The sequence below is a fragment of the Numida meleagris genome, chromosome 11 (genome assembly GCF_002078875.1).
Source record: "Numida meleagris isolate 19003 breed g44 Domestic line chromosome 11, NumMel1.0, whole genome shotgun sequence".
Lineage (NCBI taxonomy): Eukaryota > Metazoa > Chordata > Aves > Galliformes > Numididae > Numida > Numida meleagris.
This window is the reverse complement of record NC_034419.1, coordinates 15,204,650-15,231,766: the sequence shown is the minus strand read 5'-3', so window position 1 is coordinate 15,231,766 and position 27,117 is coordinate 15,204,650. Positions and strand designations below refer to the sequence as shown.

The following is a 27,117-nucleotide window of genomic DNA, read 5'->3' as shown; positions in this document are numbered from 1 at the left end:
TTTCTTCTGATGAGAGAAGACAGTGTTGATTTGAATACTGTTTTTTATGCTACTGTGAGATGTGCCAGATATAAGGTCATCTCTGTGGCACTTCCAACCGGCTTGTGGTGATAGAGGAGGGGGAGCAGGTATTGCATTAGCTTATAATATTCAATAATGGCATTTATGGGCAGCTGCTTATGATTGTGAGTTGTAGCTGTTGTGTGAGTGTGGGTCATCATCCCAACACTGAGGTCTGTCCCTCTCAGGACAGCCACTGTCATTCTCACATAAGTGTCTAATTTGTGCAACTTTTATTTTTTTTTGGAATGCTGAGCAGGAAAGATGATTGCTTTCAATGCTCACGGGCCACCTTTTGTACACTTCTGAAATTCCTATCTGCAAAGTCTAACTCTTATTATCCACTTTTACTATATGAGCAGTGTCACTCCTCATCCTGAAGTGACAGGGAAGCGCCAATGGCAGCTTGCCTATTGCACCTCTTGAATCTTGTTTTGTGTTCAGCGCCAAAGTTCTAAAATGTATTTAGCAGGGTCCCATGAATAATCTCAAGAGGGGAGTGGAATAGTGATGAAAAGCAACTGTTTAGCTAGCCGGAACCTGTAACTGCAGTGCTATGTGCTGCCAGGAAGGACTTAGTCCAAGTTTCTTGCGGAGTCACTGTTTTGAGCCATGGCAGCAAAAAGGAAATATCTACCTTTGAAACCTGGCAGAAGTCTAATTTGAGAAGTTTGAGATTTTTATAGATTTATTTATGTGATAGTTCTAAGAAGCCTTGCCCCCAGTGACCTAATTATGTCACCTGCATGCTGTACAGCTTTGTACTCTAGCAAGACTGCCACAAGGCATGTAAGCTTTGTAGTGAATTTTTTTTTTTGTAAATTGGATTTCATATCTTTTTCCCCCCTCTGTACGAGCTGCTGACTTCAACAGTTTACCTGAGGTTGGAAGCTCCACTGATCTTTGTTTTGTTTTTCCCTTCCAAAAGGCCAAGGATACAATGATAAAACTAATTTGTCTTTTTAATCTTCACCTTGTAATTAGAGCTGAGATAGGCTGGAAAGAGATGCCAGGCAAGTAAGCTCTTTTCCTTTAAAAGCTCTCTAGGCACATAACTGAGTCTTGGGAGAGCTTTAAAGGAAAGCAGTAATGAAAATCCTGCAGAAAAGGAAAAATAAGCCAACAAAATTAAAACTTAAGTTTGCTATTTTTATCCAGGACTGGGAGAAAAATGACTCTGGTACCTCCGGGTTTATTCTCAAAGCATCTGAATCGATAATTATTTGTAAGCATTCTTCTTGTATGGATGAGCTTCTCTCTTGGTTTCTGCCCCACTGATTCCTCCATTGCTAAGATTTTAGGTGATAAAAGGTAGTGTTGATTTTTTTTGGAGGCTTTGGAATCAGTTTACCTCAGTGTTGTTTGAAAATCTTGTTTTCACAGTGAGAGTGGTAATTTTTGCCCAAGATACCAAAACCAGCTTACTTTAATGGTTGAAATCCAATAGCTTTGGAATGTAGGCACCTAAATGTGAGAAAGAGTTTAAAATTGCTGCACCTTTCACTCAAGGAGTGAGTGTTGTGTTAGAAACAAAGCAGAGTCACAGACCTCGTTTAGATCCATAGGTGAGGTGATAGTGACAGTGGTGGTGGGAGAGCTTAAACAGCAAAGGGTCCAGACCTTAGTGCTGCAATATCAGTGCTTATCTGGCATTTGGGCAGTTTAAGTCACTAGATCTCCAAGGCTGGAGTGACACAAAGCTGCCATTCAGCATTGATTTGCTAATAGGATTGCACTAGCACAGCAGGGTGTTCCTATGAAACCTGTGTGCAAAATGGCCATTGTTTATTCCCTTCTGAATGCATCTAAGCACCGTTAGAGCAGATAACTCCAAACTGTTCCTTTTGCCAACTGATTTTTCTAAGAATCCCATGACTTCTGCTTTCCATAGCTTTTTCCTTTATCTTTAACATTTGTTGCATAAATATTGGTTTGAAGAATAAAAAATGATGACTCCAAACTCTAAAAATAGTCAGAGATGTTGCAGGGCTAAGCCACATTTTTCCTTGGCACATCATGCTAGGATGATGTTTACAGTTTCTCATTTCATGTATGAGAAGAGATGCAGGCAACATCTTGTGCTGGCATTCCTCGGGACAAATGAAGTGAGTGTTTTTGAACTAGAGTTCTTTTACTAAACTAGTTACCCAGTTAAAAATGAAACTCAAATCTTTTATCACTTATGCAAGGCTAGCTATTAATCTTCTAACTTTTTACAGTAAATACACTGGGCCTTAGCTGGTAGTGCTTAGAATTGGATTTTTGTTTGTTTTCTCTCTAGTGGAGCCTCTTTTTTCTTTCTGTTTCCCTGTAGTTTAATGTTTATCCTTTGGGCTTTATGAACGGAAGCGTTTTTCTCTTTTTGCTTTCCTTACTGTTCTCAGTGGCCTAGTGAAGGCTTCTTTCTCCACTATCTTAACTGGAAGAGAATGCTGAAGATCAAGGTGATACACCATCCATGGTCTGAAGAGGGAGAAGGACAGCTAGTCAGCAGTTATGATTTGTAAGCTGCATGTTAAATGGGGATTTGTAGATTTACAAAACTAAATTTTAGCAAGAAAATCCCCCATCATCCAAGTTATCCTGAAGTATGCACCTAATGTACACGTGTTAGTTTTTCCAGCGATGTCAACAAAGTCAGTGGGCCTGACTTGCCTATTACCTGTGCCTTCATGCAGTCGCTGCCCTGGTATAAATGCTATCATTTGGATGTTAGCAAGCAGCTGTAAACCTCTATTCTGTATTGCTCCCTAGTAGCTTTGTGCTATGATGCAGCTCAGCACGCAGATTTTTGAGTAAGGAGAGGCAATAGTTTTCAACATAAACAAGTCCACTGGGTCACATTAACCTCCTTCAGTCTCTGTGTTAAATAATTAAAATAAACTAGGTAGTGTTTAACTATACGTATTTAGAGACTTACTGGAGGAGCTTATTAGTTCAATATTCTAACATACTGTCTTAAACCTTTCTGAGCTCCAGGATCCCTTATTAAATATTTAGCGTGTATTGCTGAAAAAGTCAAGAATTGCTTTATTTTTATTTTTAGATGCAATTGCAATTCTCAACATTCTTTTAGCCCTTAAAACGCTGGCCATCTATAAATAGCACTTACCTCAGATCGTCACTTCTGGCCATGAGGAGTATTTTTCATTTATACAGATCCAAACAGTACCCCAAGAATTAATACTTGCAGAACTCTCTGCAATACATCCTTGAAGTATTTTATACAACCACTTCAAATACATTTATAAGCAATCCACCTGACAGCAGCTCCTTCAGACAGAACAAAGATGTGTCAACTACTGACTGTGGTTTGAAGACATCAGTAATTCTCTTTTGTTTCCGAAATTCTCAAAATGTGAAATTAGTTAATTGGTGAGAATTTTGGGGTAGTTGAAATAGTAATTATTGGTGACATGGATTGCTGCACGTGCACCAGTACTGTTCATCAAAACTTAAAATTTGAAAATACAAGGCATTATTGTGCTGTACTATTATGACTAATTATTTTGCAGTAGACTGACTGGCTGTAGAATCAAACCTTTAAGTTCAAGGTCGTCTTGCCAGAGGAGAGATTTTTTCTTTTTACCCGACAGTTTTGTAAGACTTACTATATAGCTGAGCAAAGGCAGCTTAGCGGATTAAAATAACATCAGTGATATCTCTTGTCTCTAGGGTAATGAGTTATGAGCAAAGCCAAGACCTCCAGGAAGGGATTTCGTTTCTGCAGAGTCTCTATTAGATCGTACTGTATAGTAAACAAAAAACAAATGGTCTCACAGACTCCAGTGTCATTTTGCCTAATTGCCTGTCTTGGTTCAGTGCTGGTGAAGATAAGATGTAAACCATGTTGTATTTACACCCAAGGAGTGATTGCTTGCTGAGTGAATCTAGAATAAGTGTTTTCTGTCTGCCTGTAACTGGAAACTGGTCAGTCCTTGCTACAGGCTATTCTTCAACATTTTTAATTCAAGGCTTTCAATGTTCGATGATCTCAGGCTGCAGCGTTGGGGAGGAGTCCTGCTCTGTTCCAGTATGAGCATCAGCTTCATAGTGTGAGGTTATCTGGGCAAGATGTTCGCAAAATCTTGCGGAGATGTTTTCCACGTCTAACAGTAAGCCTGCATAAATGGCCTGTGTGCCTTGTGCACCTGTCTTTTTTCACCATAGTATTTTCATCTTTAGATGGTCTCGAATTAGAGTTTCCCTCTCCTCTACTGGGATTTGTATTGTAATTTGATGGACATGTAAAAAAAAAAAAGGTTCATTGAAAAAAATCCCTCATGTTTAAGCCGATAGGAACATTGAAGGAAATAGAAATCCTCTCTTACCCAACTTCAGTGTTTTTCATATGTATGTATTACCAAAGTTTGGGATAAAATGTGTCTGTTCTTAAATTAAAAAAGAAAGGAAAATTGAGTTACGATTTTCAAGAGACCGTACCTTTTAATTGTAGTGTACAAAGCACGTTCCTGCAGGAGATAAATGATGCTGTATTTTCTAGTCCGTTGAAAGTAACTGTCAAGTTTGTTGCCAAATAACATGTTCTATTTCATGTCCAATAGTTAGCAAAATTTAATTAGTATAAACTGAAAAAATGGAATGGTTCTCAGTAGGAAGGTACCTGAGTTCTTCCTTTGACACACCTCGTTGTTCATTTTATTGTAAAAGATACCTGTAGGCAGCCATTCAGTGCTCTGAATGCTTCACGTTAAAGAACAAAAGTGAAGCCAGGGCACCTTGGAAACAAAACTACCTCAGCTCACTCTGAATAGATTTCAAGGGGAGGAGGAAGGGGTATGCTTCGTAGCTAACAAGGAACTGTGGATCTGAGATTTTTACTGTTGATCTTCAAGGTTCTTTTACTGAAAGCTCAGAAAGGGAATGAAGTTTACACTAAATTACAGTCCTTCAGGTGCCTAACTGTTGTGATCAGTTTGGAAGCCATACTCAACAGCTCTTCCAAGCTTTTTTTTTTTTGCCAGGAATCGTCCTCTAACTGGGGTCATCAAAACACAGTGATGGCGCAGCTGGGCTCTACATAGAGACAGCATGGAAGTCACTGTGAGAACTTTTTCACTTTGCTTTGAGTTTCCTATCCCTGGCCAGTGCAGAACATGTGGCTCTGGGTCTATTTTTGTGGATGCCTTCTTCCTTAGAGTTGTATTCTTAATACTTGGAGGAACTTGCTTGTCCTTGCTTACATCTTTGTGAGGTTTCTGTTGTTCAGATCTTGTCTTTAGAAGGTATTAGAGTGAAAAACAGATCCTGGAGAAAAGGTGAAGCTGAAATATTGTCTAGCCATCCCATGTCTATGAACCGTGAGTGCTAGAAATAGATATATGTATATTCTGATGCTTACCTGAAGTTTTTGTCTTTTTTTAATGAGTTCCCTTCATTAAAAGTAGGATGTTTTAAAGGCCATATCTGCAGGTCTAAATTTCTGTGGTGCTGAGCCTTGTAAGCCAACCCTTTGTGTAATTTGAAGTTAGGCATACTCTATATACCATCAGATTAAATTCTGTGTTGACTGTCAGCTCATCGATCAAGCTTGTTTTGTGAGTTTGAGTTGTTGTGATTCAAGATGTGTTTTGTTTTTTTTTTTAAGCTTCTCAGAGCACAGGTTGCTTGGGACACCACTGATGCTGAAAAATCTGCTTTCCTGTTTGGAAGTGAACTATTTTTGGGTTATGTTGTGGAAGACAGATACCTTTGCAGCTAAGGCCGCTTCCAAAGTGTACATATTTATGATAACCTCAGGCCATCTGATGATCTGCCACCAATTTCACAATGAAGAAAAACACTCACCCTAGATGCATCCTTCCATATCACAGCCAGCAGAATGTATCTTTCACTATATTTTATTGTTTTAAACCTATGACTATTTTGTAGTCATTCTAGAATCTCTTAAATCTTTCTCCTCTTTTGATTCTCACTGAACCTTTGTCCAGAAATAAAAGGAAATTTTTCCTTAACTTCTCTGCTGCCGCATTTACATTCTCAGAAGCAAGTTGGAGAACTCAGTTTAAATTTCTTCTTATTTCTTAGGTAATGCATGAGTATAAACTGAATGACTGTTAGAAGTATTCAAACAAGAAACTTGCAGGCAATAGATCATATATAAAGTGACAAGAAGACTTGAAAATCCATTTATTTCTCAGCATTTTTATGCTGAATAATGCCATGCTTTCTGCCTAAGAATAAAATTTTGTCTTTTCTCAGGTGAAACTGAGTTTTTTATGAACACAGAAATGGAGGTATTCTTATAGTAAAAAAAAAAAAAAAAAGACTTTCATTAAAGAAGTTACAGCTTGGCACTTAGTGTGTCTGAATTATTTTCCTTAAATGTTCTGCTTGTCAAGGTAGAATTGAAACCTGTCTAGTCAGGCCTGTCAATTTGCTGACAATTGAGAGTTCTCTTCACAGAAGTGGTAGTGCAGTAACAAATAAGTTAATTATATTGCTTGATCTCAAATGGCCAGTTTTACATACTCCAAAGGTGTATAGTCACTGTAAAGAAAGGCTTGTAAATTATTGTGCTCAAAAGAAGCACTTGTAAATAATTACAAGATGCAATCACAGGAGAACAGGAAGCCTCAATGGATTAGTAATGAGATACGGAGCCTTTCACCTCGAAGTCATTGTTTTTAATCCAGATCTGCTTGGTAGTGATTGGTAGTGCCTTCAGATAGCTGGTTAGTGTGAAATTAGTTGAAAATTGCAGCGTTGTTAGTAAGTACATGTCTACCTAAGAAAAATTGCTGTGGCTGTGGTTTTCTTTCTGGCTGTTTCCTTCCTTCTTATCTGGATGGGAGACAGAATTTCTGCTGTTTTCTTGTATTGAGCTGATTGGGTAAAAGTAATGGATTTTGGCCAGTTGCACTGCTGCTGAGAACTACCTGCTGGGCAGCAATGATGCTGTCAGACATGAGCCCTCTGCTTTGGGCACTGGAGGCACATTGACAGAAAGAGGTAGTAGAGTTGTTCATGTTTAAAGGCTATTGGAAAAACAGTGTGAGAGGGATGCTGCAACCACACACACTGTCCTATGGAACTCTGAAAATAACAGGTGAACAGGTGTTAGTGGAGGAGAAGTCTTTTTCCGTGACATATCCAGCCATTGTACAAGTGTGTTGTGTTAACTGTGGAGGGCTTCACAACTCATTATCGACAGTGGTGCTAATGCAGTTGTCACTGACTCCTGCTGTTGTGATTCACGAGTGATTAAACTGACCTTTGCTTGGGTTTCCAGAACCTTGGAGCAAGTGGTCTTGCAGAGATATCTGCCTTCATGGAGCTGCCACTGCTCTGTGGAACAGCTATCACAAGCAATTGGTCCTTCCCACACTATCTCTGATGGGACACTGCATTAAAAGTAGTATCAGAAGGTATGTTACCTATGTTCATGAATTTGTGGAGATAGCTACAGTTCCACTAATTTATCTTGCAAGCGAGGCAATACATGTTTTAAGATGAATAAAAGTCAGTGGCTTTCAAAAAGCTTTTAAAAAGCAGTAACTTTTTTTTTCTAGTGAGTTAAAAATCAACACAGACATAGAAGGTAAGAAAAATAAGCTGTGTAACTGTTGATTTTACTTTTTTTTTTCTTGAGAATGTGATCAGAAGAAACATTTGAGAAGTTTCCCCTTTGTAACATTCACACTGCAAGAGGAAAAAACTAATTAACGTGGTCAGAGGACCATCTTTGTGGAAGAATAGTGGAGCTAATGACAACTGTACCAGGTCACCTTTAATCCTATTCTGGCTGGGGAGATGGTGCAATGTTTCTGTTAAAGTCAATGGCTCTTGGGGGAGACCATCTAGCATTGTGTAAGTTAACAGCATGCCCTCTTCTGCCACCTATGGCTGCTCCATTATCCTTGAAAGCAGCCGTCAAATTTGCACAGCTTTAGCAGGAACATCTGCTTCTCTCCCCTGGTTATTTCCTTCACATCTGCAGTGGTTGTGACAGGGCACGTGCTCTTCTTCATTCACCCTCATTGCTCTGACCTTTCCTGTGGCTCATTTTTTATGCTCTGCCTCCTTAATGACTATTCTAATTCATTTCTGCATTTGCTGATAGTCTCATTAGGGTCGAGGGAAAATTCACCAGGTGAGGCAGTCTGTTGTTTTCCGGTTAGAAACAAAGTTTGTCAAATCTGACAAGCTACCTGGGATACTTTGAAAAGCCAATTTCACTACGTTGTTTCTGCAACCTGCCCTGTTGTGACAAATGTTCCTGCTAACAGTGGGAATCTTCTCTTCTCTACAGTGAATGAAACCTGTCCCTTTTTCCAGGGGACTTGTTTGTTTTCTGGCCAAGATCTAGAAAGATATCCAGGTGTCCTCCTGCTATTTAAACATCTCATTTACATTGATTTCAGATAAATATTGATTTCTTATTTTGGCAATGGAATCTAAAAGCCGTTGGGATTAGGAGACCTTCTCACATTCTGTTCTACCTCCTTCAAGCAACCAATCCAAACGTTAAAAATGTGTAAATTGAAAGACTCGAGATATGCAGAACCTTGGAAAAAGTAGTAATGGTGAAACTTGGAGAAAGAGTCACCAGAATGACATAAGGAAACTTATGGACCTTTGCAACATCTGAATCCTGCCCTTCTTTTTACTTATTATTTTACTGTTAATTCAGGATAATAATACTAAATAATTCAGGATCATGAGTTGCAATGTGAATGTATGGGAGATTGTGATCAGTTTCTGATTCTTTATTTGATTGTGACTATATTTTATGGTTTTCTTTCTTTCTTTTTTTTTTTTTTACTGTTACAGTGTGGCATTAAATGATGGGCACTCTGCAGTGTTATTTTTTTTTCTGTATAAGGAAAAAAAAAACATTCTATATTATTGCATGAAAAGTCTGTCAGCAGTCTGGAAAGCTCACTTATGATGCCGGTATGGTTATTATAGTTAAACTAGCTTAAGTTCAATTAGCTGTTCAGCCAGGTTGGATAGTCTGCACTTGCTGAAACCATTTATAAGTCCTCACGTCACTCAGAATTAAAAATGCATTTGTGCAATTTAGTTTTATGACCTGTTATTGCTTAACTGGCAGCTGGATCTTATAGTTGGACTGCTGCAATGCTTTTCTTGTCCACTCCATCAGAATAAACCCAAGATAACCATTACAGCTATATAAAACCTGATATAAAATGAGGCAAACTCTGAAAATAATTAATCAGTGGTGATCAAGGCATAGAGGCTTTTGCAGGGATTAAAGACCAGCTGAGGAGCTGATGGCCCGGTGCCCAGTGCATTAACCGATCTGATTGCTTTCAGTGTGCCTCGAAATTCCATTTACTGGTTTGCCTATCACATGAAAATTTCATTCCACTTCAGCAATGAAATGTATCACTCAAATTCTCTGTGTTATCCACTGGCCCTTGATTTTGAAAGAGGCGATTCTTCTAGTAGCAGCAAATATTGCTACGTGGTTATGATAAACACAGAGCAATTAATGGAAGAGTTTCACTGCCAAATTCAGTCTTTTAAATTAAGGCTGTCAAACAGGAAGTGGCTCCAGAAAAACTTTCATAAACCGCATTGTTTAATGACCAGTTATTCTTGGATCTTTCTCGAGCAGATTATCAAATGAGGGTTAACTAATGAATAATTATTTGTTTGTTTACCTTTGACTGCCAAATTCAGGCACCGTCCTATTACTTTGCAGTCACATAAAAGGTAATTAAAGAAGGGAGACTCACCTTTTGCATTTAAAAAAGGTAAAAGCAAAAAAGATAAAATCCACACTGCAAAAGGAATTTGAACGGTATTGAGTAATGAAATGCAAGAGTACAGGTTCCCTTACTTGCTGTCCTCTGTTTTACCTGTTTTACTTGGGCATGACTATAAAAATTTAATTTTTACTTGAAATGAAAAAAATGCTTTTTTCACAAACATCTGCTCTGTTTTCTAGCAGCTGCTATTTTCTTAATCTGCAGAGGCTCGTGTCTTAGCTGAGAATTACTCTTTTGTATTCTCTAAACAAATATCATTCTTGCCTGATGAATGACCTTGAACTGAGTCAAAAATACCTCTGGTATTAAGTAGATTACAAACATTTGTTTTATACAGCTAAGCCCAAAAGCAGTCATTTGATATTTCAGGTGGTGGAGGAATGCTCAGAAGGGCACAAGGCCTAATCCTCCAAATTTGTTTTGTTGCATACATGAGACAAAGTTTTTCTTTCTTTCATTTCTTTCTTTCTTGTTTATGATAATATTAAAGGTACTTCATTTTCCCTTTCTCCCATGATAAATTTGTGAAGGAAGAAACAAATAAGAAAAGGGTTGTCCATGTGCAAGAGCAAGCATGCATATTAATGGAACATGTAGGAAATATGCTATGTTACAGCACACAGCATTGCTCATTTGCTACAAGATGGAAAACCAAATCTTTCCCTTACATATTTTTTCGTGCCTCACCTAAAATAGATATAGACTGGAAAGTTTCCTACAGGAAGTGATTAGCACCACTTTACTCCTAGGTACTTTATGAAGTTTATGCTCTTAGGTTGAATTTGTACAAGTGGTATGTGTTCTCCAACCTGGACAAATATTACTGGCTGGCCAAAGGTCAGTCCTTATTCATTAGCTTCAGCATAGCACTCTGTCAGGTAGAGAGCTTCATGTTTTAATTTGTTTTTGCTTCCAGGTCACTCTTCATCCACCTTTCTTCTCATTTGCAGCAACTTTTCCCTCCTCCTTCCTTTGCTTGCAGCACTTACTTCAGTCTCAGCTATTTTGATTTATTGACTGCTCAGGTTTAATGTTTTGTTCCATGGAGAAGTCTCGGTGTTTGTGTCTGATCTAAGGTCACCTACACTAGTTATTCCAGAGGACTTTAATCTCCATATGGATGTGACCTCTGATACTTGCCAAAGAATTCACTGTATTACATGATTCTCTCCAGCTGTGTCAGCATGTTCCTCTACCTGCACATATGAAAGGTTATGCTTTTGATTTCATTAACTGTTTTGGGTTTCATTATCAGGGCTTGAAGTCACTCACCTTCTTCTGAAATACATACCTAGATATGCTCCTCCTAGGGTTCCTCTCAAATTGATTGCATGTTTGAGAGTCATTGTTTGACTCAAGATGTGACTTCTTGTCCCAAACTAGTTAAAGGTGTTCAGTGCTAGTTCGCTTGTCATCCAGTTACGATGCTGATTGGGACTTTGGACATGCCATGCTGCTGGCTTCTGCAGCAGAAGATGCAGAAATGTTTTGATTTGAACATGGGCTGCAACTTTATGGGAACTCTGTGGTTGGCAACATGAACACTGTGTGAGCATCTGTGTCAGTTCCTTAGTGTGGGAGATCATTGCATCTCTTCTTACTTGCTATGTTATGGATGTTAGCTCCATTAATCACAATACTGCTACATATGTGAGGAATGTGAAAGTAACGGATAGCAAGCTGAATACCTTTTCTTTCTTTTTGGTTTTGTACTATGTCTTATTTGGCCTGTTATCATGGGCTGATGATTATGGCAAGACATCTCTTGCCTATTTATCTGCCAGGCAGTTGAAATGTCCTTTGGTGGCAGTTCTGGACCACCTCTGAACAGTCTCTTTACTGCCAACAAATGAAAAGGTACAGCTTTACAGGCAAAACTGGACTGAACTATGTATGCAGAGACAATTTATGAGAAAGTGTTCATAGAAGTATTGTGCATCCTTGAAAGAGAGCATCTAGATCAGGACCTTGACACAAATGTTAAATGACTGTGAAAAAAGCTAGTGGTGGGTGGAATGTTAGCAGAGAAGCACTCTGCTTTCATTTAATCTTAGAAGATGGTGTCTTAGTTTTACATTCCAAGTGACTTTCAGCTTTTTCTTCTAAGAAAAAGACTTTTGTCTTTAGAAATGTCTCCCCTCCTTTTCCCGTTCCCTCTTCTTAAAAAGACACAGACACACAAAAACAGTGCAACAATGATCTGGTGAGGTTCTCATAAGTATGTTTGGTAGCAAAATGTGAAAAACAACAAATACTATTTCCTTTAATTTGTTTTTTTTTTTTCCGAAGGAATATTTGCCTCTTGGTGAGCACTTATGTGTGTAAGCAAAAGCGAACATGACATGAAGGTTGAACAGATGAACTGATACCAAGCATCTTAGAGTGCTTTTCTCTTCCAAACTGCATTGCTGCCTTTTAAACTTACTCGTTTCTAATACTGTTGATGCAATATTAGCTTCCATAGCCATTCATCTCTCTATTGACAGACATCCTCTTACCTTTTAAATAAATGATGCAAGTTTTTTGTGTGCAGACCAAGCTTGCTGGTTTTGAGGCTCAGCGAAGAATGTGCTGAGCTAGGGTCATATTATCCTAGATACACTGTTCTCCACAGTGTTAGTTGCTTTCCTCATCCATAGGAACAGCTTAGGAAACATAAATTAAAAACTCCTTTGTATGTGTTGTTTCCAAATGTTTCTGAGCTAAGAAATCAGAAGAAGAAGAGGTTAGCCAGGATTAAGGTTTTCTAATAAAGGCATGCAGCCTGTGTGCATATTGCATTGGAAGAATGCTCTTTGGGAGTGATTAGAATTAGTCACAAAGATGAAATGGACGTGGACAGGATTGGCTAGCAGCATTCTGAAAGCCTCCTTTCTCTTTCTTTCTTTTTCCTTGTAGTTTGAAGTACATCAATGTGATGTTGGATATTGACAATAATTGTGTTTTGCTTTTTTTCATTTGAGGATTTCAGAGTTTTAGAAGCATTAATTGCATGTCTGTCCCTTGACTTACATGAAGAAAGTGAAAGCAAGGTCTTGTCAAATTTATTAGTTGAAGAAACTGTATTAAACAGAGGCAAATTCCATTAGCAAGCCCTCTCCCGTTATGTCTGAATCCTATATGGAGAGAGAGAGGTTGTTGTTAGTTAACATGGTATTTCTGAGAAACCTAAGAGATAAAGGATATGGAGAACATCACCTATGCCAGACTCCTGATCAGAGGTAGCCCAGAGTCCTACAGTTCTCAAGATTTGTCTGCTGTCCTCCACAGTGCTTGACTGGCAGACATCTCCTCGTTCAGTATGCAGAAGGTGTTCAACAACAGGAACCTCTCTCTAGTACTGTTGCTGATAAAATGCATCTCTCCTTGGAGAGTTCTCTTATTTAAATGTGAAGATGTAACTGAATTTCAACTGCAAGTATTGACAGCCCTTAGGTTGCAGATCTGAATAGGTTTACAGGTGAAGAGCTGTGAATTTATAGGCTTTTTATAAGTGAGCCCAAAGGGGCTTTGCTCTCCCAGCTCTGGTTTTCTACCTATCTCTCATTGCAGTTCTCCCTGAAATGGATTTCCTGATGTGTCTGGCATAGAATTCACTTACTGTGATCTTCACACTTTAAAAAATTCTTCGGTCCCCACTTCTCTACTACATTGTCTTTCTCAGAATCCATTCATTATAAAATATTTTAAGAATGTTCTTGAGTATTTTGATTCTTCTACTCTCAGCCATAACTTAAATGTACTCTAAACCTGAGTTGAAGGTTTATCTATTGCAAGACAGAGGTTAAGATGTGCAGAAAAGCATTCTTGTATTCTTTCTTTTCTCTGCCTTTGGGCACCTGAATGTAGATAAGACAGGTTTCAAGAGATTTAGGCAGCGAATAACCTGTTTGAGTTGATGGTTAGTTTTTTAGATACTTGTTGAGTTTTGTGAACTCTAACAGCCACTCTGCACACTGAGTGCTTGTCCTCTGTATTGCTAAATGTTGAGAAAAATGGTGCACAGAGCTCGCTTGTTAATGCTTAGCAATTGTTCAGCACCTGTTCACAAATGTGCCTGAATATTAAGAGGAAATGCATATGGGTGTTCAGCAGAATGAAGAGTTGTTAAGATGCATGTGAACAAGCAGGAGGAAATACAGATGTGAGTATGTAGGAGGGAAAAGACTATTACAAGGGCAATCCAATTAATGCAAATGATGCATGCAGATGTCTTTGGCTTTTTAGTGCCTTTCACTGTTTTACTCCGTAGGATCTGCGTGCTAGGGACAAAGGATGGGAGCTCTGTCTTCCTTTGCATGGCAGCAGTGCTCTCAAACCTTAAAATCCTACCCCTGCCAGCAAAGAGGGGACACCTTCTCTTACTGGCTTGTGCATGAATGAGTGTACAGCAAAACAGCTATTGAGCCACAAGGCACATCTGGGATGTAACGTAATTTTGCCTTGCACAAGTATCTGTGTTCCTGTTGACTCCTGGCACTTCAGAGGAGCAATGCCAGTGCTTCAAAATTCTAATAAGATAACTGAAAGCAAGCCCCTTTTTTTTCTTTTTTCTTTTTTCTTTTTTTTTTTTTTTTTCCTGTATGCTCAGGGTCAAATCCTGTTTGATTTATTTTGGTATTGACTTATCAGGACTATTCACCTCGAGGAAGCAGAATTTGGGATTGAAAAGAGACATTCTTTCAGCTACATATTGATCTCTGGGGCTGGCTCTAGTCCATCCTTATGATGTTCTTTCTCACAAAATGGCTTCTTCTCTTATCTTGGCATCTAATGTGGGGTGAATAATGACTTTAATTAAAAAGAAGACCTGACCACTTGGTCTTTCAGGTGAGAAACATAGCAAAACCAAGTATGTGGCTTGAGCAGTTCCAATTTTTCCTCTTTCTTCTCTCCATTATAAAATGTCCTTCCCAAGAGACAGTACAGTGACCTTGCTCTTCTGATATCAGGAGGAATTTTGCCATTGACTCCAGTGAGTGCAGGACTACAACACTAAGCCAATGGAAACTTTCCCTGTGTACTCCGAAGTGTTTTGGCTCACAACTTTGATCCAATAAATAGATAAATGCTCTCAGACTAACAACCTCAATTTACAAAATCTTTTCTGTCAGAATCTCTGTCCATCTACTCATTATCTCCAAACACTGTCACGCAGAGGTGTTTTGTAGAATAATACTCTGGAATGAAGTGGCACAGCCAATTTAATTTGTCTGTTTGTGCTTTTATTTTTCTTATTGACTTAGAGAGAAGCTACTGTCCTACCACCTCATAGCTGTTTTCACCTTTTTTTCATGTTTACTATGATATAGGTATTAGGTACTTGCATGGAAATTCACAGTCTGCCAATAAACTTAATACAGTAGCTATGTAAGATACTTTTATGCTGTCTTCAACATTTTTCCTACTTTCAGTAAAATACATTATGCATTTTCCTGCTCTAGCATATTTTGCTTCCAAGTACAGCGTGGCTTTTTCCTGAGGAAAAAAAAAAAGGCATCCAAACACCTCTGTGTATAGAATTTCTTTTTACATTTAGAGTGCACAAATAAAGACTAAATTTCCTTTCCAGGATTTTATATACATAGTTTTCTGCCCATTGAGGTGGTTGTGAATACAAATTTGGCAAGAAAAGTCAGGCAGCCCTCCAGCTGTGTTTGAAGTACTCGTGAAACAAAAACACACACAGCAAAGTAACATTGCCAAGCCAGCCTCTTAACAATTATGTATGTATTTGTATGCTGTCCTCTTCTTGCTTGTTGTCATGGAAAACCTGTTTAGAGGCCTAAATTGCATTGCTAACTTTGTTGAAAGTTTCCCATTTAATCATTCAGTAACGTCTTGTCTGTAAGGATGTACCCATGTAAACCTGTCCATACTGCATCAGAGCAAGGTGCTCTCTATATCGTTAGTTGCGGATACTGGGTGGGCAAGCAGGGCAGTTCTCCAAGCATGCCATTGTAATGTTTTCACTTGTTTTGCTTCATCTCCGTATCTCTGGTACTGCATACCCCTACATCAATATCTGTACTTTAGTCCCTTCTCATGCAAGGAGAATGTGATGGTGAATATTTTTGGCGTTGTCTCTCTGTCTGACTTACTTACTAAAATAAAAATCAAACGAACAAAACCCAGCACCCTTCTCCATAGTGGTGTTAATTTACAAGCTGCTTTACAAACATAGATAAGAGCCATTCAGGGCTGTACTCTGTGTAAGACAGACAAATGCAAGGTGAAGCACTTGGAGGCAGTTCAGGAAAGCGAGGATGTAGAAATGAGTTATGCAAAGAGAAGAGTATTATGAAGTGGGGTTTCTGAGCAAGAGTTTGGGAGGTGAGTGGAGGAAAACAGCCTAGTACAAGGAGCCCAGGGTCCTGAGGAAATTGGCTGATGTGGTTGTCGAGCCTCTCTCCACCATATTTGAAAAGCACTGGCTTTTCGTTTGTACGCTGATGTTTTATTTTGCTCTCCATCACTTATCCTTGCAATTATTAGGGCAGCACCAAGTCAAGCAAGGGACGTGTGAGGTTGTGGCAGTGCATCGTTGCTGCAATAAGAACCGGATTGAAGAACGATCGCAAACAGTCAAGTGCTCCTGCTTCCCAGGGCAGGTGGCTGGGACGACGCGGGCTCAGCCCTCGTGCGTGGAAGGTAAGCAGCCTCCTGCTCGCTCACAGCTCATCAGGATTGTTTGAGAAGTTTAGTCTCCTTGATTGTTTGACTTCCCGCTGCCTCAAAAGCATAATCCTTCCTTTTGTTAATTTTGAAAACATCGCTGTGCATTGATTATAATGAGTCTGTGCACAAATCCGGGTGTAATTAATCCTCATAATGTATGTGCTCGTCCATTTCATGTCTGTGCCAATAAAACTTCTTAATTTTTTTTCACAGAAGAATTCTACTTTAAGACTGGTCTGGAAACAGCAGAATTTAAATAAATAAATTAAGTAATGATATTAACCATTCCAGTTACCTTTAGACCTAGTAACTTGGCTGAAAAGTCACTGGATAATAAATGCAGCCCTAAGAGTGAGCATGCAGATAGTGCTGGGACATATGATTTTGAAAGCTGTTCTCCAGATGGACGACTCATTATTTTATGTACTGAATGGGCTCTTGATGCAGGACATCAGTGCTATAATGGTGTCCCATGTCTACTCAGTTGTGTGCGTTGTAACTCCAAATGAGTTGGAGTTGGTAGACCAGAGCAGAGCAAGCTTTTCCATGTGAAAGTACAACCTTTATGAGTTGAATATAGAACAAAAGCCTCAAAAACAATTTTTGTAAACTTTCAGAGCTATTTAGTTCTAGACATAAAACCAAATACATGCAGTATGTCTTTTTTGTCTTTTTGATTTCCACTTGTTATTTAAGAAAACATTTAAAATCTTTTTTAGACTGTTTGGACTTTTCATGCCTTGCAATTTGGGAGCATAATAAGCTTTAACTGTACAATTTGTTAAGCAGTTTTCTCTTCAAAGGAAAAATACCCTCTGTTTTCAGGTGATACAAGAAGCATCAGAAATACTTTTCAATATGACAGATAATAAAAGTCACTCAGTGTTCTAAACTTGCCTAAGGATTGCAAAGGTGACACTACATTCCATGATAGAAAGACATAAATGTATGATACGGTAGAAGCTTAATTCAGTCTGTCAGTGCAAACAGTTGCTGAGAGAATTTAGTGGCTCTTTTTTTTCCTTCAAGCAGAGTTGAAATTAAATAAGATGGAATATTATGAATGTGAGGTTTTAGTTTGTAAAGTGGAAATCTTTGATTCCTCCTCCTTTCTTAGGGTAATGCTTTAACATGCTTCACTTTTTGTTTTTTATCCCTGCAAGCATCTGAGAGTACAGTCAGTGTTTTTTTTTCAGTTGCTGTAGCACAGAAACTGTAACTATTTTTACTTAGTCTCAGGATTAAGCGTGTTTTTTTCCTACTCTGCTCACAGCCTTCAGTAGGCTTCTATGCTGTGGAAACCAAAAATCTTTTCTGATTAAAAAAAAAAAAACCTCTCAGATTTGCATATTTTAGACTGATACAGACATTTCGTTTTCTTTTCTAGCACCGTTTTACCAAACAGAGAGATATTTGATTTGCCTGTATTTTGCTCTGAATTTAAAGGGAAGGACGTGCTTGAATTACAATTTTTCTAACCAAAAGAAAAGATTTTATAGAGCATGTTACATTGTGCTCAGATAAAAAGAGAAAATAAGGTGCTTCACATGCATTGAATTTGTGTCCATTAGGTGCCGCCCACCTGTTGTGTCAGACCACGTGATTTTTGGTCATACGCACAGATGCTTTTACACACTGAAATTCTTGATTAAAAAAAAGTCTAGGGCTTAGTAATGCTTATAGAAAATGTTTTCTACATCCAAGTAGAACGTCTATACGTATAAACATGTTCTATTTGGACTTTAGCCTCTACAACACATGTTCAAAAAGGAAATAACTGTGAAAGTCATGGTGGAAACCAACAATAAACAGGGTAAAATCAGCCAAATGTCAACACTGACTGAACTTTTCAGGTTTTGTATATTTTAGCTGTTAGCAGCATTGAAGAGATGACTGGAACAGGGTAAACTGGCTCATATTTCATGTTCAACACTGAATAGCAACCTTAAAAAGAAGCTATTGGAATGGAATAACATTTTTCTTTCTTGACCAGACAAATGGGTGGTTACATGATTACAATTATTTTGATATCTGTGTGATGATTTTAAAGATGTCTGCTGCTTCTTAAATGAAGGTCTGTTTTCTGTTTTAGTGTTTGCAATCCAGGAAGCACAGTGAGCTGCCTCTAACGTTCTTTTCATCCAGGCTAGCAAATCTCTGATTGTGGCTCATCCACGAGAAATTAAGACTACTGCAGCAAATAGATTCTCTCAAAATATGGAAGGCAGTAAAGATCTGGGACTTCAGCAATGCCTAGACAAACTGTCCTTGCTGTTCTCTTCTGGAATTTCACATTTAAGTAGCCTTCAGCTATATATATTTTTTTTCCCCAGAAAATTTTAACAATTAAAATAAGCCTTCTTCATCTGAAATCTATACTCGTGATTTTGGTACTTTATAGCTGTTGTTTTTCTTTCCTCTTGATTTTCTCAGTCTTTCAGCATATGGGTTTTCAGACCCAACTCCCACTGGATTTCAGTGACAGATTTTTTGATTAATTTGGGTGGAGGTAGAATCTAGTTCATCAAACGCAGCTCGTTGTTGATGGGTATTGGGCATTGTGCCCTTCTGCATAAACAGGCCGTAAAATAGGTTTATAAAGCCTGTCATGATTGTTTTTAGGATGCAGTCATAGGCCAGCTGGATATTTACATCTTGAAATAGCTTGACAGATGATGAAGAACTTTACACAAGGTCAGATTAAAGCAGCACTTTATTAAAACAGTACTGTAAGTTAAGGCTAAACCCTGCTTGGAGAAGTAGTGCCAAGTGTACCAATACTCAAAGCTACCAGAATTTCAGGAAAGCCTCCTGCTGGAGGTAAGTCAGACTGGATGTTTGTGTGATTACATTCAGGCATAGACCTGCACAAGTGACATATTTTTCCTCGTGTCAAATAAGGAGGAGACTAAGCAAAGTACTTTCTGTTATAGAAAAAAATGATACATATCCAGGTAAGTTTCAAGGAAAACATGTTGAAATTGTACAGGAAGGAATGTAAAAAATATTTAGACCTTATAAATGCATCAAGTGAAACTCTTAAGTGCCTTGAGCACTATGAGCCATTTCTTTTCAGTGTGGTATAATAATACCTACAGTGTTGTGGGGCCTAACTAACATTTATAGAGTGCTTTGCATTTCTACAGCATCATTCATTGCAGAAACTTTAAACACTGGTAGCAGCAGAAGTCAGATTAGTTAATCTGAAAAGAAGAATATAAAGGGTAAAATCAATGTTATAGTCTGGGATATTCAATAGTGTTTTCACAAGCAGAGTAAAATTGCTTGTCATAGCCTAAATGAGAGTATAGAGCAAGAAGTCTTTGGGTCATGATATTTCTGTAATCCCTTGCCCACATTGACATACTCATTTACTTTCTTCCCACTCAGATAATAGTATTTTGGATGCAGCTAACAAGAAACTCTAATCTGTGTATTTGAACTTAGTTCTGAAAGCTATTGGCAAGTATTGGCAAACAAGAAAAGCAAGGCTATTACTTCTGTACACAGGCACGCCTTGTTTTTCTGTATTTTTTCTTCTTTTTTTCCCACCTTCCATACATGCTAACTTGCTGCTTTGAGAAATGTTGCTGTAGATGAATTGAGCCACTAAACTCAGGAGAAAAACAGAACATACAAAAAAAAGTAATTAAATATACTTAGAAAGCATACCATACAGCCTATATACCCTGCCTTGAGTTGTACCTATACTACTTTGATTGCAGCTATAGAAAATTTTGCTTAACAAAGGTCAACTCATTCTTCTGTCAATGATCAACAGTTACTTTTAAAATAGTCATAATGAGATTTTGTTTTTATCCATTTTCTTTGTGGAAATTAACATCTTTAGTAAGCAATTCCAGCTTGTCTAACAGCTACTGCCAAGGAGATAAAACATTAATAAGTTTTGTCTGGAGAGAAGCAAAGTGCTTTAAATGCCTCTAAGTAAATCATCACTAGCCAAATCATTTTCCATCCAGTGAAGTCGGTTAGCCCTAGAATTTTTGAGGAAAAGCACTGAGATTTGGGGATTAAATAATTAAAGGTTTTCTATAGGGTCAAAGAAACACAATAAAGAAAAAGTACGGTTCTGGCTGAAAGCCCAACTGGATTAGAGAGTGAAGGGAAGAGACCATAGAGAAACAAGAAAACAAAAAATCAATAGGTAGCAAACAGATAAAAGTACAAATGGCTGAGAAGATTCCCTTCCCACTGTGTCTGGATGTATTTCAGGATACTTGAGAACTCAAAAGGATGCTAATGCTGTGTCAGTATTCAAAGAAGAAAAGGAAACACAATAGAATGAATACTGAAAATTTATATGGAAAGCTTAATCCAGTGAGGTAGGAAAGACATCTGTTTTTGTCATGACTACAGATAATATGGATTTGTTTAAGTAGAATACAAAGAAATCATTAAATAAACTTTCTGTAATCCCTTCAACTTTAAACCATAGAACATAATACTGCATACGTGTACTGCTCAGTGTCAGTGACCAAGCATACCTCAAAACCACGTATCTCCATGCAGTCATCAGTAGGAGGTAGTTGTGAAATGGCACGTACCTACTGGGATTTCACAGTGCTACATCTGTCCCTCTGCAGCATTTTCAGCAGTGACCTGAAAGCTTATGTAGAATCTCCTGACAAAAAAATGTATGGATTTCATCTGGTGGATCAAAGGAGTAACTAATGACGAGCCCAAGGCAGTCACATGGCATAGTCCTGTATTGCAAGAAGTTGAACCTGTTTGAAAAAACTGTGTTAATAAAGACAAATGCATTGCATCGAGAAACTGAAGAAGTTGAATCAGCTCAGCTTATCAAGCAGAAGATTGAAAAGTTACTTGATTGCAGCACATTCAATACCTTCACAGGGAGAAAATGATGATTACTACCAGGTGCTGTAATGTAGGAGAGGAAAGTGCAACAGAAGAGGTTTAAAGAGAAAAAACTAAAGCTGTGTGTTTCATGCTGAGATTGTTTAATTGTTGTGGAAAATGTCAATTGGAGAAGTTACTTTCTTCACCTGTGCCAGAATGGCTTGGAAGACAATGTAACCAAACGCAACTGAGGGCACAACACAGTGAATTGCATGAGGCAAGACAAGATGATGTATTGGCACCTTTTGGCCTTAATCTCTATGAATCTACTGTTTCCATGGAGTTGCATCATCTAGGGAGCGATGTCAGCAGAAGATTTATTTCTGGTAGGGTAACCACCAGCAAATTGACTGGCAAATTTCAAACTCAGGCATTTTCCTTTCCCTTCATTAGGGTGGTTGTGTATGAGTGTGACCTAGCTGCTCTCGTTTCTTAGAAAAGTCATCTGCTGAAACCTCCCCAAGAGTGCCTCAGTCTGAAAAGTAGAAACTTTTACGTCCTACAGAGTCACACGGTTACAAGGACAGCAATAGTTAAAGGACTCTTGCTCTGAAGATAAACCTAAGCATCTGATGGAGAATTTTAATAGACTAATCTCAGCAGTGTGTTTGACACAAACAGCCACAGCCATTTAGGATATATAGACAGCAGAATGGACATTAGAACTACTAAGAAATTGGACATAAAATGGATATAAGAATTAGTGCATTACAGCAAAGAACTAGGGATTTGCTGAAAGTTAATAGAATGAGACCTGCATTAGGTATTTCACAGTCTTTCCATTAATCGGAAGAAAGATGTCTGCACAGAATAGAAATCAAACAACAGAAGGGTAGGAGTCATTTTCTCTGAAAGTGTCTAAACAGGAGGTGAACAGAAGGTGAACTAGGCAGGCTATTGAAGAGCTTGTTTGAGTTAGGCTGACTCCACAGTTTCCTTTTCATATCCCTTCTTATTTTAATGGAAGATGGTACTGCTGGGAGTGATGGGTCTGATTCATTGTCTTTTGTACGTGGCCCACGTTTCATGGACCAGGAAGCTACGTGGTCACTGTTGTTCAAGATACTGTGTGAACCCATTCTTGTGTTGCAATTTTGGGCAGTCAGCGCGTGCCTTTTTTAATAAGTTGTTAGAATCAGGTTAATGCAGGTTGCATTGGTAAATAAAACCTGCAGTGCTTGGTGCACTTTCTGCAGTCTTAGAACGTATTGTGCTCAAGCCAATCTGAAAAAGATTGGATCTTAGGAGTTATCATGATGTCTGAGGTACCAGGAATTCTAGGCACCTGAAGAGACAGCTGAGTGAGAGGGAGGTTGTTTTCAATGTCTGAAGCTGAACTTAAGTTTTTAAGGTAGCACTATAATATGAAAGCAGGTTCACATGTCCGAGTGCAGGCAAACCCTTATGTCAATGCATCCATGCTTGCAACAGCACTGTGCAGAGCTGTGTAATGTGGTAGCCAGGGCTCCCAGCAGCGCTTGCTAGCTCTGAAGCAGAGCTCTGGAGATGCAGCTAGCTTACTACCAGGATCTCGTGCAGGGGTCCCTGCAAATGCCCTCAGTCTTCTTGAGTCAAACCTTCTTGAACTGGTTACGTTTATCAGAAATTAATGTGGTATGGAAATTGAATAAAATTTAGAAAGTAGCAAAGATATGAAATAAACTGCTGGACTATTTGTCTGGAGTGGAAGCGATCCCTCACCTCTTAGAGAAGCATAAGCAAGTTTCATCCATTTCATCAGCAATCAATCAGCATCAAAGCAAATGATCCAGGATGAAAAAGCTGGTGACAGGAATCATGCATTCATTTTATAACGTTAGGAGAGTGAAAGAATCATTTATAGAAGCTAAACTGGTGTTTCAGAAATACATTTTTCATAGTGCTCTTCACGAGCCTTAGAGTGAAAGCGCAAAACAAAAGAAATTGAATGAGCGTTTGAGCAATATCCCCTGCTTGTCACTCTAATTTGAAGGTTGCAGAGATATGAATCTACCTTGAAATTAGAAGGAAAAAAAAAGTGCTTTACAACAATTAGACTAAATTATTTTTGTTCATCTCTCTTGGATGTGCTATCTTTTAAAGCATAGACTTCAATATTGCGTGCATGCAGCAGAATAATGCAGACTAACTACATCAGCATTCCCAACCATATTTTATTTTGCAATCCAATTTAGTTTGTGTGCGATTACAAACTGATACTTTTTAAAATCATGTTCTGGGATTTGATGAATCCTGTGAACAATGCAAAACTGAGAAATGCATGTGGAAGTTTGCATTAGTTTTTGGGAAAATGTATCTGTTACCAGCAGTATTAAAAAGTCACGACTATGGGTATAAAAATAACAAGCATGATCTCATTAACAAAAATTGGCTTAAGGGTAGAAAATTATTAAATTTGCACAGTTAGTGTGCTTCTGAAGCCTTGCTAAACATATTGCAAAACTGGCAGTGTAACTGCAAGTAGATTTTTAGTTAATAATCTAATGCTTTCCCATGGCTTTCATGTCCTTATTTGCACTATTTACTGACGGACTTCACATGCTTACTTCTGTGCAGTTCTATTTTCTCACTCAGTGGAGGGAGAAACTGGCATTTCTTTGTCCAGTCTTACATATGCATATCTGAATTAAACAAGAAGCCTTAGTTTCTACCTTAGCCTTAGTTTCCTACCACCTTAAAGCAGGTTCTTTGCTAAAGCGTGTAAATGAAGGAGGAATGCCACCTCCATAGTCAGCAGAGGAGGAAAGGCACTTCCAGAGGCCAGATCACTCTCTGCTAGTGCTGGTCTGTATGCCATTAATCCTCTGTGTGCTGGTGAAGGTTTTTAGCCACCTCTTCAGCTCAAACATGATCAGTGTGATAAGCTACTAGAACAGTAAGTGTGGGTTCTACCTTTTGTGATCAAACAGCTGAACAGCATGCAGGCAACCTACCTACAAAAAACAACAGTATTAAGAAAAGATTGTATTCTGTTTCTCTTTCCCATTTCTTTTTCAAGCTTCTATTGTCCTGCAGAAGTGGTGGTGTCATATGAACCCCTGTTTGGATGGAGAGGACTGTAAGGTACTACCAGACTATTCAGGGTGGTCTTGCAGCAGTGGAAATAAAGTCAAAACCACAAAGGCAAGTACAGAGATCGCCTGTTTAAATATAGATAGCAGTCTGCTGGTGGCATTTGCTTATTTCATTGCATTTGTGGTTATGAGCACCAGTGCTGGACTCCTCAGTGTTCTGGAAAGCAGTCATTAATGCAGTTGTTTTCAGGTAGGAAAATGCTGGGTAAGAACTGCTCCTTAGCTCCCAGCCCAGTTTAGTTACTGGATGTTGGAGTCAAACCAAAGAAATGATTCAGCTGCGATCGGTGTAGTGGGATAATCATGTTCTAGGATCTATTATTCTATTTGCATACTGAGTACCTAGATCCAAGGTGTAAAGTTATCTGAAGTTATGTTCTTGCACTACTGGAAAGCCCCTTTAGCTTTGGAATGAAGTAACTAACCTTTGGAGTTCAGAATTTGTACTGACGTCACTGGAACTGTGGGACACTGAGCACCAGTGGAAATCAAGCTGGTTCTGATAATTTCTAATTACAGGCCATCATGGAGACAGCCTGTTTTTAAAATAAGCTTTGCTGTGCCATCCTATTTCTTAATTAATGGCCAGCAGAAAGAAAATATCGTGTTCTCTGTCTGCTTAACAATCTAAAATGAGTTCAGTGCATTGAAGTTCAACAAGTCATAGTGAACTTCATGTCTAAATATAACATAAAACATGAGCTTTCAGCAAGCAATAGCAGCAAAGACATATGCTTAGCTTTTTCCTTTACAGCCTCTTCTAAATGGAAATGAATATTGATGATTAGGTAACAGTCTGAATTAATAAGCAAATACTGACACCAAATGCTGTTTAATAATGGCTATTTTAAGGAGCAAAACGCTTACTAATTCTGGATGAAAGAGAAAATTAGATGGCTTTGGGCAGCTGTGGAGTGAGTCCAGTGGTCCAGAGCCCAGACATACACATTCCGTGGTGGGAAGTTCACAGGAGAAATCTGACCAGAAAAGTCAGAAAACCTCTATTCCTGTTTTAATGATCACAGAATGGTTTGGGTTGGAAGGGGGATCCAGAGGTCATAATGTCCAACCCCACTGCTCAGTCAGAGGAGTTACTGAAAGGTATAAATTACCCTCAGCCTTTGAATTTTTTCATAGGCATTGACTTCAGCTGCTCATATGTAAATAAGGGATAGTGTGGTGGCATCACACAGAAGGGTGAGACAGGCCAAGTAGGAGTTGAATAAGATAACAACATCTATGGCATTGACAGCTGGAGCATCCGGTCTTCATTCATGCAGTTATCTCTTCCTTCCTGTGAACAGCTGCCTTCAGCTCAGTGAGATCAACTGACCACAAGACATATAACATAGCCTGGGCTTATGACTCTTGCTCTTAAACAGTGAAAAGAGGCAGCCTGAGTCAGTGGGAGTTTACTTATAGAAGGGCAAATTTGGCATGGATCATTTATTTTATTATCCATGACAAAAACTGCAACTAGCAAACTACAGAATTTGGCAATGCGTTCTGATGAGTTTAGGGATGCCTTTATAAAGCTAGAGTGGGACAAATCATTCTGCCTGCAATTAGACCTGTGCAAATTCGTCAAGTCCAGTGAGTTTGTGTGAGTCTAACAGAGGGCAAAGTGTAGCAATATGACAACAAATGTTATTTCATTAAACTTGTCCTCTGCTTTGCTGGGATGTGGAGTAATGTTTTTTGCATTGATTTTTATCACCGTAGGAGATTACTTTAAGGGGTATTTAATTGAAAGGATAAGCAAAGGACTGGCACTTGTGCTTAGATGTGACTTGTTCTGCTGTATTATCGATATGAGAGCTGCTCGACTGTTTTTTCTTGCATGATTTTGCTTTTCTTTTGCTGCACTTCGTTATTTTAGACTTAAACACGTTAAGGTAGGGCTGTGCTTTATTGTGCATATGCTTAGCAACAGCATAAGGGAGATCCTGGTTCTGCAGCAACATAAATATAGATATGAATAATGAAGTTAATGGTTATGCATCTTACTGAAAGGAGTCCTGAGCTTTACTAGTGATTGGCCATGTTAGAGAAGGGAGCAGGCCAGTAGCAGACTGCCTTAAAGAGCACATCCATGTTTCCTCTGTATATATTTTGCATGTCTCGTGGGTGATTTTCTCTATCTACTAAGGTACAGTTGTTGCACAAATATAGTGAATAATGGTCTCTTCAGATTCTGAGCAGAAGCTTGTGGCACATACAATATTGAATTGGAAAGCAAGCGGAAAGGAATGGGAAGAAAAACCTCTTGTTAGAGGGAAATGTATGATGCAACTTTTTTTTTTTATTATTTTAAAAATGAACAAAACAATTGCCCAAGCTCAGCTCTGTCTGCAAAGTACGTATTAAATGCATAATTAAAACTCAGCACAAATAGAGGGCTGTCCTATGACCAGTACTCCAAACCATACAGCAGCCTGTGTGGCTCAGTGCTGGGATACTCAAATAGGAAAGACACAGCAAAACCTTTTGGGGCCGTTAGAGAAAATGTACCTGTGTATGAAATTCTTCCAGTTTTGTAGTTGGCTTATATCTAAAACATGAGTGTTGAGATCCATTCGATACTAATTTTTTTTCTATGTTATGTAGCAAAGAGGATCTCATTACCATTTAAATTTCTAATCAATTTTTAAAGCTTACTGAGACTT

The 27,117-nt window shown here is 38.5% G+C and overlaps 1 protein-coding gene across 4 annotated transcripts in view; it reads left to right on the top strand.

The window, feature by feature from the left end:
* FAM19A4 (family with sequence similarity 19 member A4, C-C motif chemokine like) overlaps positions 1-27,117 on the top strand; it is a 52,977-nt gene that overhangs the window by 21,564 nt on the left and 4,296 nt on the right. For 3 of the 4 annotated variants that reach the window (XM_021409705.1, XM_021409708.1, XM_021409709.1), the window contains 2 exons: positions 16,314-16,469; positions 24,376-24,500. In XM_021409705.1, the coding sequence (XP_021265380.1) occupies positions 16,314-16,469; positions 24,376-24,500 (281 nt within the window). The remainder of the gene's footprint in view (positions 1-16,313; positions 16,470-24,375; positions 24,501-27,117) is intronic. The other variant, XM_021409707.1, reaches the window with a different exon arrangement.